General features: G+C 32.5%; 1 protein-coding gene across 1 annotated transcript; it reads right to left on the reverse strand.

Annotated features, from left to right (window-relative positions):
• Window positions 1–8,718: 8,718 nt before the first annotated feature.
• LOC115966863 (disease resistance protein RPP13-like) lies at window positions 8,719–11,601 on the reverse strand. Its single transcript, XM_031086007.1, has one exon. The coding sequence runs from the start codon at window positions 11,599–11,601 to the stop codon at window positions 8,719–8,721; it is 2,883 nt and encodes a 960-aa protein (XP_030941867.1).
• Window positions 11,602–13,425: the final 1,824 nt, after the last annotated feature.

The following is a 13,425-nucleotide window of genomic DNA, read 5'->3' on the forward strand; positions in this document are numbered from 1 at the left end:
TTTTTTTAAAAATAGCTTTCATTTCAACTTTGATTTTACTATTTTAGTCAAATAAATTTGATAATTGCAAAGGAAAAAAAAAAAAAAAAACCCTATTTTATAGAGATGGCTCAAGAGTAAAAATAATCAATGCACAAAAAAATTGATATTGGAAGAATGATGACTTTTTAAAGATTATGAAAATTCAGGAATTAAAGTTCCAAAATTTTGTAATTAAAAACCAAAAAAAAAAAATTGATTAATGAAAATTTCTTGAGAATAAAAAATTATACTAATAATTAGAAAAAAAATATTAATTAATGTTGCAAACCAATACACAATATTATGCATACTTTACATAAATAAGTATTAAGTGATAATATTCAAAATATAAATATAAAAAGAGAAAAGAAAAAGGGAACAACATGAATAAATCCAATTAAAAAAAATAAATTTCATTTTGTTTTAAAAAAATTATATAAAAAATCCTATTAACTTAATAGTGGTGTATTTAAATGATTCAAAAAAAATAATAATAAAGCATATACTTTTGTGCCTAATCACATCTAGCAAATAATAAAGCATTCAAAATATTGAAAGGCAATTTAAATTCATTTGTGCTTGCATGAGATACGTACTTATCCACCATTGCTGAAAAAAAACACAAAAATAAAGAATAGAAATACATACCTGTAATACTTTGGATGATAGGTTTGATAAAAACTTTTACTATAGATTTAACAGACATCAAATTGCCTAAGTAATAAGGAAAAAAAAAAAAAGGAAAGTTAGATTTCTAAACAACATAGAAATTATAAAAAAATGAGAATTATTAATAATAATGGGGGAGAGCAAAGAAGAAGAAATTGTTATGCCTAAGAATATATAAGAATACACGAAAAAACAGTAATAATAAAAAATACAAAAATATTTTGATAATATAATTAAATTTAATAACAAATAAAATGAAAAAAAAAAAAAGAATTAATTCAAAATTTAAGATTAAAAAAAAAATTGTACTTGTACACTTAAAAGAAATTTAATTTTTATTTTTTATTTTGATATTTAAATAATTTGTTTTAGTGTTGATTTCATTCAAATGATTATAAGTTATATCAACCCTAAACCAACATATGTATCCATATGTAACATTCTAAATGAATAATAAATAAAAACATAATACTCTAACTTAATGTAACATTCTAATTTACTTATAAATAAATATTGCACCTTAACTTAAAGTAATATTTGTAATTGTATTGTGTTTAGCCTTTAAAAGCACATATATTATTTATTTTTTTATCATAAAAAAAACACAGATATTAATATTACACATAAAAAAATAATGAATTCAATAATTGAAACGGTTGAAAACAAAATTAAGCGAAAACCTCAATTCATTAATGAAAAAATATCCAAATTTTTGAGCTTTAAAAAAAAAAAAAAAAAAAGAGTTAAGTAAAGATAGACTTACATAGAAATTTGGATGGATGGATTCTCTTATATCAATTTCATGTTTGACGGAAAATTTTGCTTTTAATTAAAAAATATAGATTACATGGAACAAAGCACCAAACAAAAGCCATAACAAATTAAATCCATTTTGAAATATTGATGTCAACAACAAATAATCATGTAATAAGAAATTAAAAAAATACAAATATATTCCTTACTATATTGACTTCTAAAAAAAACACTAAAAGGTGTAGTGATCAAACATAGAATTTCAACCTATCTATAAAACTTGTTGATAAAAATCATATTATATATAATAAAAAGGCAACAAAAAAAAAAAATCTATTCAATTTGATTAAAAAAAAAAAAAAAAAAAAACTACTTGCGAGGTGTAGGTAGGGCACAGAGGAGAAATGAAGAATATAGCAAATAATAAAACACCAAAAAACTCTGTGTATATATAGTGGGAATTTTAAGTTGCGAAGAAGATGATATGAATAAAAAGAAGTAGTTTAGGTAAAACTCAAATACTTTTTTTTTTTTTTTTTACTTTATTATTAGGAAAAAGATGACATCTAAAGAAGAAGAAGAAGTAAAACTCAATGTAACTTATTTTTTAAAATTATCTAAAGATGATTTATTTACAATTTTTTTAAAAAATATTTCAAGCACCTAATCTGAAATTTTTTAGATAAAAAGGTGTCATCTATATCAATTAACATAGGCCTTCATATATAATTTGGCCAAATAAATACTCACATTCTCTAGTTTCAAACTCAATTCTTGAACTTTCTTCTCAGCTTCATTTACCCGAGATTAAGGCCTTCGTCCCTTTTCAGTTTGTCAGCTTGTATAAAATATGACAGATCATATAGCAGCCATGGTTTTCAATAATGTAAATTGTTAACTTGCCTATATCTTACCTGCTTCTCTAATTCACCTGCACGTGCATGAGCCTCTCCGATCTGCTCCTCAACATCTATCGTTCCTTTTTTCTGAAAATAAAAATATATATACAATAAGTAATAACATAGAAATCTTGTTGTTAAGTTATTGGTTTTGGGAAGTCCAATGCTAAATGCTAATGAAAGACCCAGATCTAGCTAATGTGGGTATGCTGAACATTGACGACTTAGATCTTAATGACGAGGGTATGCTAGGCATCATTCATCCACTTCTTACATCATTTAACCAAGACGTTCAAGTGAATGAAGACTACTATCATAGGGGAAAGGTTTTTCAAACTCGAGTTAATTGCAAGAAACAAATATTTTCTTTGGTAATTGACACTGGGAGTTGTATTAATGCAATATTTGAGGATGCAATGTAGAAATTGGGATTAAAAGTAGAGCCACTCCTGAATCCTTATTATGTTGCATGGGTCACAAACACAAAGTTGAAGGTTGATAAGTAGTGCCTAGTCACCTTTGAAATTGGCAAGCTTAAGGAGATTGTTATGTGTGATAAGTTATCCCTTAAGCCTTGTCACATAATATTGGGTTGGCCATGGATATGGGATTGTGATGCACACCATGTTGGACGTGCCAATACTTATTCTTTTGTTAAAGGAAACAAGAAGTACACTCTCACATGTGCAAGAGACATGCCAACCTTGAAGTTAAAGAAGAGTTCCTTCCTTATTCAGAAAATTGTGCCTTCTAATGGCATTCTTGGTCCAGCTCCTAACTTGACTAAGTCAAGTTATTTTCAGAGGGGGAGAATTGATGGCGGAATCATAACATGGTTAAAGAGAAGATATTCTCTTTGGAAGCCTAAGGCAAAGGCAAAGCCGAAGAATAAGTGTCCATGGTAGTTAATTACATTTTTACATTTTATTTGGTTATTCTTGAGTCAAGGGTGTTTTAATAATTTTACAATTGTTGAGTATGGGCCGTAGTTATAGGCCATAGGTTTTATCAATGAGTCTTATTTAATTATGGGTCTTTATGTATGGGCTTTGTTTTAATTTATTAGGGTTAAACAGTAGTCCTTGTACAATAGGTATCCTAATACTACTTGTACAAGTAAGAGTCTTTTTATATATAGGACTCCATGTACTCAAGAAATAGAATGAGTTGATTAATAAAATTAAATTGAGTGTTTTGAGCAATAGGCATGTTGGCCTTTGTTGTTTCTTTCTCTTTCTCTCTTTTTTTATTTTCTCTTTTTTCTTTCTAGGGTTACTATTCATGGGTACTGTTCACACAGCTCTTAAACAGCCTTAACTTCTCTCTAATTCTTCTTCTTTCCTAATCCTAAACTCATCACAGCTGAACGTTGACAAATTCCTAATTTGTCCTACATCAACCATATTTCTTGGTTTTACATGGTGTTGTTAAAAAGAAACCATCCGTAAATTATTTTCAGTTTTATCAATGGCTTTTGAGGTTTTTCGTTAATGGAAGTATTCATTTTAGAAACAATGGTCCAATTTTTATTCAGTAATAGAAGTTGTTACTTATGCCAAAGTTATTAATTTCTAAAAATGCACTTACGAATTTTTATTTTGTTTAGTTTATTACTTTAGCTTGTGTGTCTATGGATAGGGAGATTTTTTTTTTGGGGGGGGGGGGGGGGGGGGGGGGGGAATTTTTTTTTTTTTTTTTCCCCTTTTCTGAATGAGAAATTTTATTAATAGAGTAACAAAAGAGGGGATCACTTACATTTTACTTGAACAAAGAGACGGGATAGATCCTCCAAAATTATAGTTGGAAGTCCAAAGAGTTAAGGAATGAGAAATGGTGGGTAATAAAGTGACGTCTATTTTGGGTCCATATGAGAATTAATAATAATCTATCAACTCAGCAGTTATGAAATGTAGTGAAAAATATTGTTTATCACATCACTCTTTAGACCTTGGTTCTCCTCATATGAGAGACTGGTCGCAAACCCATGCGATGTGTGGGAATATAATTATTTTGTAATATGGTATAATGTATAATTTTAATTTTACTCTAAAAATTATTGAAAATAATTTGTTCTCCTTAAAAGTTGAACTATTTTGTAGAGTATTATCCATTTCCATTCTACTATTTTGGGTTTTTTTAATAACTAAATCATGAAATCAATGAAGAATCAAAAACCAAAAACAATGTCTATACATATCTATACTATATGCAATAATGGAAGTTTTGAAAAAAACCCTCCTTCTCTTAAAGTTCCTTAGAAATGTCTCTAGCTACTTAAGAAACCTTCATTGTCAAACTCTTATATATCTAGGTCAATGATCCTAAACCCTGCAAGAACCAAATTCCATATTTAGCATTATCAAAATCAGATCAAAATTAAACCCCCCAATCATGTTTTAAGATTTTCTATTCCCTCGTGACCAAACTTTTGAGGTAGATTTTTTTTTTTTTTTTTTTTTTTTTTTTTTTGTCTATTGAACTGCAAGATCAAATTATTATGTGCTGCACATAATAAGAAAAAGTGTGCTAAACATAATATTTGTCGAAGCCAAACAAAAATTGAGAAAGGTCCTACAACAAAAAAGAACCATTGAGTCAAAAAATATGAAAGCAATAATTGGGGTATAATTACGGTGTATACTCTATTATTGTTTCAAAACTATCAAAGGTATTAAAATTTAGTTTTTTTTTTTTTTTTTTTTTCTTCAGAGTTAAACAAACGTCAAATGTAAGAAAAGATAAAAAAAATTGAACGGGTAAAACTCAAATATAAAATAAAAATTGTACAACATGAATATGAAGTAAGAAGTTGTTGTAGAGATTTCTAATTCTTGAAAACCCTTCTCATAACTGACAAACCAATCCTAGCCACCCACAGCCCCAAAGTGATTACATTGTCTGCAACCCACAAAAAACATATCATCCACAAAATTTAGAAATCCAATGGAAAAACTGAAGTTGGAGAAAAAAGAAAAAATAAGAAGGGAAATAACACACCTCAAAGGGACTTTCCAAATCTGATGCCACTTTGGCAACTTTTGCAAAGGTAGAGAGAGCAACTGGAAATTTATATTGTTAAAAATAACATAGTTAATCATAGGAGTGACAATTGAAGGGTTTGAACTTCAAAAGAGCGAAATGGTTTTGAAGGGGAAAATGAAGAGTTGAGAATTGGAAGAAGGCTAAATTAATGGTGATTTGGATTTAATGAGTTAAAGAATGTGTAAGGTTGTTTATATTGAGTTGGATTTAATGGTTTAGAGAATGTGTAAAAGTTGCCCTATTTATTTATATATTAATATTGTTTAAAAAATGAAGGAAAAAAAAAGTGACATGGTCGATGATGTGGCTCAACTGGAGCGCAGCAACAATAAATGCTATGCTTTAATTTTTAAATATATATATATTGTGGGCGTAAGGGAAAGAAGGATAAATGGAGTTGCCACCTATTTATATGATCTAAGAACCATGAATATAGCATTTTTACGAGGAAGGAACTTTGATCTTACTACCAAAGTTTGGGTTCGGAGTTTAGGTACGCTCTTAGGAAGGTGTTAGGCACCCAAGATCATCCAACCCTAAGGTTGACCTCCTATCATTGTGTCCTATGTCTTGACCCTATTAAAAACCATCTAAATACTTGTATTCTAGACTCACACACATACTAACATGCATCTAACAAACAACATGACATCTTTAACCCTAAACACATACATATCCATCCATAAAGCATAAGAAACCAACACACACATATACGACCCTAGCATTCATCTAATATGGCATTAAAACATATTCAAGGCAGCAACATGTATAATCAAATTAAGGCAGAAGCATAAGCATAATAAAATATCCAAGCAACATGTGATTCATCCAAAAATTTACATTCATCTCTAATACCAAAACAAGATCACATCACAAATGCATGAACATTTCCAATGCATGACTTACCTTTTACTTACTTTGCAACAACTCAGCACCTATGGCATTTATGCGTGAGCATGTGAATGCATGTTCATGTCATCAAAACAAGGAAAACAACTAAACTAACCCATTCTAACATGTGATAACAAACAAGCATGTTAAAATGGTGAGCAAACACTTTATGAGGCTTAAAAACATGTGATAAAAAGGTTATGTAGACAAACATGTGATGACCGAATCAAAACAAGCAAAAAATTAGGGTTTTCTGGATAACGGCATCACGCATACTAAAACAGGTCTGCGTACACATGGGTTCAGCCTACGTGTGCAAGCTAGATCATGCGTCATAGATCCTTACCCAGAAACCCTAATTAACACAAAAACAGAGCAGAAACTTAAAACGTACAATCTAGCAACCTATCATGCTTAAAGACATAAAGAATACCTAAAACTAACCTAGACAAACATAAGCAAACGTAAACTAAACAAAAGAAGCAGATTAAAACAAAGATTAAGGCAAAAAGAAAAAAAGAAAAAAAAGGTTTTAAAGCTTACCTTAAAGCAAAAGCTCCTAGGCTTGATTTTTTAATGTTCCCCTTAGTCAAATCCATCACAATTCAATGAAAGAGTAATTAATAATTTTAAACTCAAAAGATTGGGGCTAGAAAAGGTCCCAATGAAATAAAAATGACTTGAAGGTGTTTGAGAAAAACTCCCATTTTGATTCACTATTTTTTAGTGAATCTTAGGTTTTTCCTATGGGATTTCTATGTGTTTTGAAAATGTACCATATAAAGCTTTTTATAGTTGAAAAAATGAGGTTTGGAATAGCTTCCAGACGATGTGGGATTCGTTCTAAACCTCAGCCATTATTGCAGAAAACTTGTCTTTCTTATACTTCTGACACCCTAGTTACGTACGCAAGAATGTGCCTGCGTATGCATGCTTTAGCTCGTGTACGCAGGCCGTAGGCTACTTTGGTCATTTTATTTCTAAAAATAGATTTTTGCTCATTTAAAAGGAAATATTTTCTATTCTAACACTCCTCAAGTCAACTTAATATCTTATTAGGCTCTAAACTGGCCTTGAGCCTTAGAGTTCGAGCATTATTAGGGAACGAAGGCCCGAGTCGTAAGGGGTACAAAATGCGGTGTCTACATATATATATATACACATAGATAATATTGATTAATTGGTTATTAAAATGCTGATTTGGTCTTTTTTAATATTATTTTATATGCCACATAAACTTTAAGTATACTAACAGTGCATTTTCCGTTAATGAATTAAAGGTAGGGACCAAATTGATTATAAGTTGAAAATTATATGGACCAAATTAATCGTGACTCCAAATGTAGAGACCAAAATAATATTTTCACCTAATTTCTTTTTCTCTTTTTTGTTGGGTTTACCTAATGTCTAGCACTTGAAGAATGAAGACAAAAATTCTTAGCTAGAAAATTGGTGTAGAAAAAGCAATGTTCATGACCAATTTATAAAGTTGCAGTCCTGTGAGTTCTAGTTAGCTCAACTGGTAAAATCTCTGATAGTTGAATAAAATATTTGAGGTTCAATCCCCACATATACTAAAAACCGATTGGCATCTTCATCTGATGATAATTCTGATGATAAAGAATTATCAACATGAGCGGATGTCATAAGTTAAAACTCTCTCAAAAAAAAAAAAAAATTAAAGCTATGGACACACAAGTAATAAACTAATAATGAGTACATTGGGTGGTGGATTCAACAAAATTAAAAGACAAGTAGACAACAGGGATTGACAATCTGGGTTAAAGAAATTGAAGATCTAACCAAAGAGACTGAATCTGGGTTGAAGAAATCTCATAGAGTATAATAAAATAATTCAATATTTCAAAATAAACTAACAAACTCACAACAAATAATATGAACATTTCTACAAAATTAAAAAAATATATATATGAACATTCACTTATCATTCGATTCATTTTAACGCATTAATAACATATTATATGTAAATAATTAAAATTTTTTGAAAATAATAAGATAAGTATGACCAGTATATGACTTGGTTGAGATATTGATATCTTGTTCTCTTAAAAGGAATTAATTGTTCCACCCCAATACAATATTGAATATTCACAAGCACAACAGCCTAACCACATAGTATGTTGTAAGCTCCATGTATAAGTCAGCAATCTTCATAGAGTATGAGCTCTGCGAATGAAACACCCTTCTCTGCCCACAAAATAGTCTACACAAAAAATACCTACTCTTTACACGTATTTTTTTACAATTTTTTGTGCACAATCTCAAGAGTAGTAAAATTTGTATAAGTAATTAGCAATATGAGTTAACAGGTATTATAAATTTGTATTCGCAACAACAGAGTAATTATGAACATAATTATTAATTTATTTTATTAAAATAAACCCACACAAGCTTTTCTTAACAGATCAACTATTTACCTCAACTAGTTGCTGGCTGGGTTCAGAGGTGGATAGACTTGGAGCTTAAATCCATCCCTCATCTTCAACTGTTGAAGCTTTCTTGCCAATTCTGGATCGGGATGTAAAACTTCCACATCCCTCAAGACACTCAAGCACCATAGTTCGTCCAGGGGCATCGTTTTAAAGTTGCAACGCTCGATGACCAAACGTTGAAGCCTTGGCATTGAACCTTTCTTCATATTCCATATCATATCAGTTACTTTTGCCATTTTGAAGACTTCGAGTTGACGAAAACTAGTTTCATTGCAATCGAGTACAACACTGTCACCTCCAACTACTTTGAGTATTCGAAGGTTGGCAAACCTACCCAACACTCCCCAGAAAGATTGAGAAACAACCACATCCCGCAAGGTTATCTTTGTTTGGATCAACTGGAGTGAACTTGGATCTGAAAGATTAATATATTTACAAATCTTCAAAGTCTGTAGATGAAGCAAGTGATGGATGCTTGACAATGACGGTGGCAAAATCAATGAATCTAGCACATTTAACCAATACAGTCCTAATTTTCTTAGGTTAGGAAATGCCTTGGCAAAGAGACTCTCAGTGTTGTGATTTAAAGCTATACCAGTGAGGACTTGAAGATTGGGTAAAGTCGCTTCCTTGTCAGTTCTAGGTAGAGATGTTGGCCCATCCAAGTACAAATGTCTTAAATTTTGTAACTTCCAAATGCCCTTGGGAAAGCAATTAATTTTAGAATCTCTCATTTTAGAATCTCTCATTTTAGAACTTCTCATATCCAGCGTCTCAAGATTCCAAAGGTTGCATATGGAATCTGGAATGACATGAACTGCACTATATGAAATGCACAAGTACCTCAAAAGAAACAGGTTTTCAATCTTTTTGGGGATTAAGGAACAAATGTCCATATTACTTAGCTCTAGCACCCGAACCAACTTGTTACTTTCACATAACCATTTCAAGTAGAGGCCTTTGTCAGGATGACTCTCGAGCCTGACCCCTCCAAAGCCTATTACAGAACGATTTTTTGAAGGCTCACAAGGGTTGGAAGAAATGTATGGATGGTTGGCAAAGTGGATGGAAATTCTACGGCATTTGCTCATGGGAGAAAGGTTTGCATATGAACGAACCTCAAGAAACCTCTCTTCAGCACTTTCTGATATACAAAGGTCTCGTAAAAGATCATGGATACGGCATGTTTTGACTCCTCCATCTAGCCTTTTTGTTGCCACTTGAATCAAGCTCCGATCAACGAGATCCTCCAAGTAGTCTTCAGCAACTTCCTCCATATTTCTATTCCCAATTTGTTGAATGAATCCCTCAGCTATCCAAAGTCGGATTAGTTGCCTCACTGGTATCTCAAAGTCTTCTGGGTAGATACCAAGATATAGAAAACATGGCTTCAAGCGTAGGGGTAAGTGATCGTAACTTAGTGCCAATATGTCCATGCAACTTAATCTATCCTCAATCAAATACGAATTAACATGACCGATATATTTCAACCATGTTCGATTCGTTTTCTCCTTTTTCGCCAAAAGACCTCCCAATACCACAATAGCAAGTGGGAAACCATGGCAACTTTTCACAATTTGTCTCCCTAGAGTATCAAGTTCTAGAGGACATGTACCTCCCCCGAACACCTTCTTAGAGAAGAGCTCCCAACTTTGATTGTCATCAAGAAATGGAAGTTCATAAGGAGGAATAGGAGGAATACTCTTATTATGACTACTCGCATGTAATGCCACTTCTTTTATTCGGCTAGTGATCAATATTCTACTCCCTTTCAAGTTATCTGGAAAGGCATCCTTTACTTCATCCCATACATCATTTTTCCAGATGTCATCCATGACAAGTAGGTACCTCTTGTCTTCCAAGCATTTGAACAACACACTTTTCAATTCATTGTCATCCAGATCTTGCCATCCTTCACCGTTCTTTGTGTAAATGTCTTGCATAATATCTAACAATGATTTTTTCAATTCCTTATCTTTTATGCTATCCAAGAACGCAAACAATGCCTTTTTGCATTCTTCATCAGTCATTGCCTTGATACGGTTCAAGTCTTCAATTATTGTCCCTTTGAATTCATCTATGTTTGAGCTATACATAGCTCCCAGACGGTGAAGTAATTCCCCTTTCAATTCAGCTTTCAATACAAACTTCTTCAGATTTGGCATTGGTGTCACACCCTTCAAAATTTCTATCAACAGGTCTTTGATTTTATATTCTTGAGAGACATACACCCACCTTTGGAAATCAAAGTAGTTCTTGACATCATTGTTGTTGTAGATCTTCCTAGCAAGAGTGGTCTTGCCCAAGCCACCCATGCCAATGATTGAAACAACATTAACATTAAAACTCCCTTTAGTAAGGTGCCTCACCAATACCTCTGTGTCAGGACCAAATCCCACAACTTGAACTTCCTCTACATCTCTCCTGCGCTTGTGCAGTATCTCCGCTTCTGCATCTCCTCTAGATGATTCAGCTGGTTCTCCTATGACATACTTGCCCCAATTGTCGTTAGTTTCCTTGATGACATTCTTGATTCTCTCTATCTTGCTTGCAACCTGGTGAAACATAATTGCTCGGTCACAAGAATGGATTAACTTCCTCAGCTTGCTTCGTCTCCTGTGCTTTGTCACAGTCATGATGAATGTATCAATAACATCCTCAGCCTCATAGGAAACGTCCCTAATTTGGCTGACTCCCTCCTTCACCAATTTGTCATGTCGTTTGCCTTCAGTATTTTGGAGGGAGAGGTTGATCAGAGACAGCTCCTTCATGAGTGACCCGACTTGATCCTCAACTCCAAGTAGCAATTTTGATTCTTGGATAAGCAACCGAGTCAGGTTCTCCAACAGGAAACTCACAACACTCTCTGCCATGTCTGCTTAATTATTCTTCCCTATGTACAACAATTTCTGATATTTTGTCAGACGAAGAGGGATTGTTGGAAAGGGAAGGTCCTGAAGGATGAAAGAAAGTTTTTCCTTAGAACATTCTTATCAAACATGTCAAAAAATATAATATTTAGCATTTCAAAATACTACTTTATCAATTTTAACATTCCATTTTATAATATACCAAAGATTTTATATTTTTTAGCGCTTCATTAAAATATTTTTTATTTTCAATCTCATCTCTTCCCCTCTCTCTTTCTATATCTCTCTTCTCCCAAACAAAAACACCCAACCCACTCCAAAACCCAACCCGTTGCCGCTACCCACACCCACTGCCACCAGCCACCACCGCTCATACCCACTGCCACAGTCACCACCACTCACAACCTCGACCACTGACCAGTGGTGGCAAATGGGCGGGTTGGGTCATAAATGGGTTGGGTCATAGATGGATTGGGTGTATAATTATCCATTTATCCACTTATGACCCGTTTATATATAAATCAATTATCCATTACCAACCCAACCCATTTAATTAGTAACCCACCCATTTAACCCAATATGACCCAAATACCTCTAAAAACTACTTGAATACCCTCTTGACCTCCAAAATACTCATAAATACCTAAAATGATGCAAATACCCCTAAACTTCCAAAATTACCAATATACCCTTGGACATCCAAAATTATCCCAAAAATCTCTAAAATTATCCCAAAATACCCATGAAACTTCTAAAATGACCAAAATACCCCTGATATCTCTAAAATCACCAAATATGCTTAAAAACCACTAAAATTACGAAAATACCCACTGAAACCCATAAAATTACCAAAATACCCTCTAAAACTCAAAAAATGACCAAAATACCCTTGAAACCTAAAAATTACCAAAATACCCCCCAAAACCTAAAAAATGACCAAAATACCTCCAAAACCTAAAAATGACCAAAATACCCCCAAAACCCAAAAAATGACCAAAATACCCTCAAAACCCAAAAAAATGACCAAAATACCATCAAAACCTAAAAACGACCAAAATACCTCCGAAACCCAAAAAATGACCAAGTATCCCCAAAACCTAAAAAATGACCAAAATACCCCCCAAAACCTAAAAATTACTAAAATACCCCTAAAACCCAAAAAATTACCAAAATACCCCCGAAACCTAAAAATGACCAAAATACTTCCAAAACCCAAAAAATAGCCAAAATACCCTCAAAAAAGGCCAAAATACTCCCGAAACCCAAAAAATGACCAAAATACCCCGAAACCTAAAAAATTATCAAAATACCCCCGAAACCCAAAAAACTAACCAAAATACCCCCAAAACCTAAAAATTACCAAAATACCCCCCGAAACCCAAAAACTGACCAAAATACCCCCAAAACCTAAAAAATTACCAAAATACCTCCAAAACCTAAAAATGACCAAAATATCCCCAAAACCTCAAAAAATACCAAATACCCTTGAAACCCGAAAAATGACCGAAATACCCTCGAAACCTAAAAATGACCAAAATACCACCGAAACCTAAAAAATTACCGAAATACCCCAAAACCTAAAAATTACCAAAATACTTCTGAACCATAGAAATTTACCGAAATAACCCTAAAACTAAAAGATGACAGAAATGCCCTCGTAACCTAAAAAATGGCTAAAATACCCTTAGAATCTAAAAGATAATCAAAATAACCCTGAAACCTAAAAAATTACCGAAATTCCCTCGAAACCTATAAAATGAATGAAAGACTCTTAGAACCTTTAATTTGTCAAAAATATCCTTGAAACATCCAAAATACCCTGAAACC

This window comes from Quercus lobata, chromosome 11 (assembly GCF_001633185.2).
Source record: "Quercus lobata isolate SW786 chromosome 11, ValleyOak3.0 Primary Assembly, whole genome shotgun sequence".
Classification (NCBI taxonomy): Eukaryota; Viridiplantae; Streptophyta; class Magnoliopsida; order Fagales; family Fagaceae; genus Quercus; species Quercus lobata.

Coding starts and splice junctions, on each gene's coding strand:
- LOC115966863 (XM_031086007.1), bottom strand. CDS start 11,601: ATGGCAGAGAGTGTTGTGAGTTTCCTGTTGGAGAACCTGACTCGGTTG.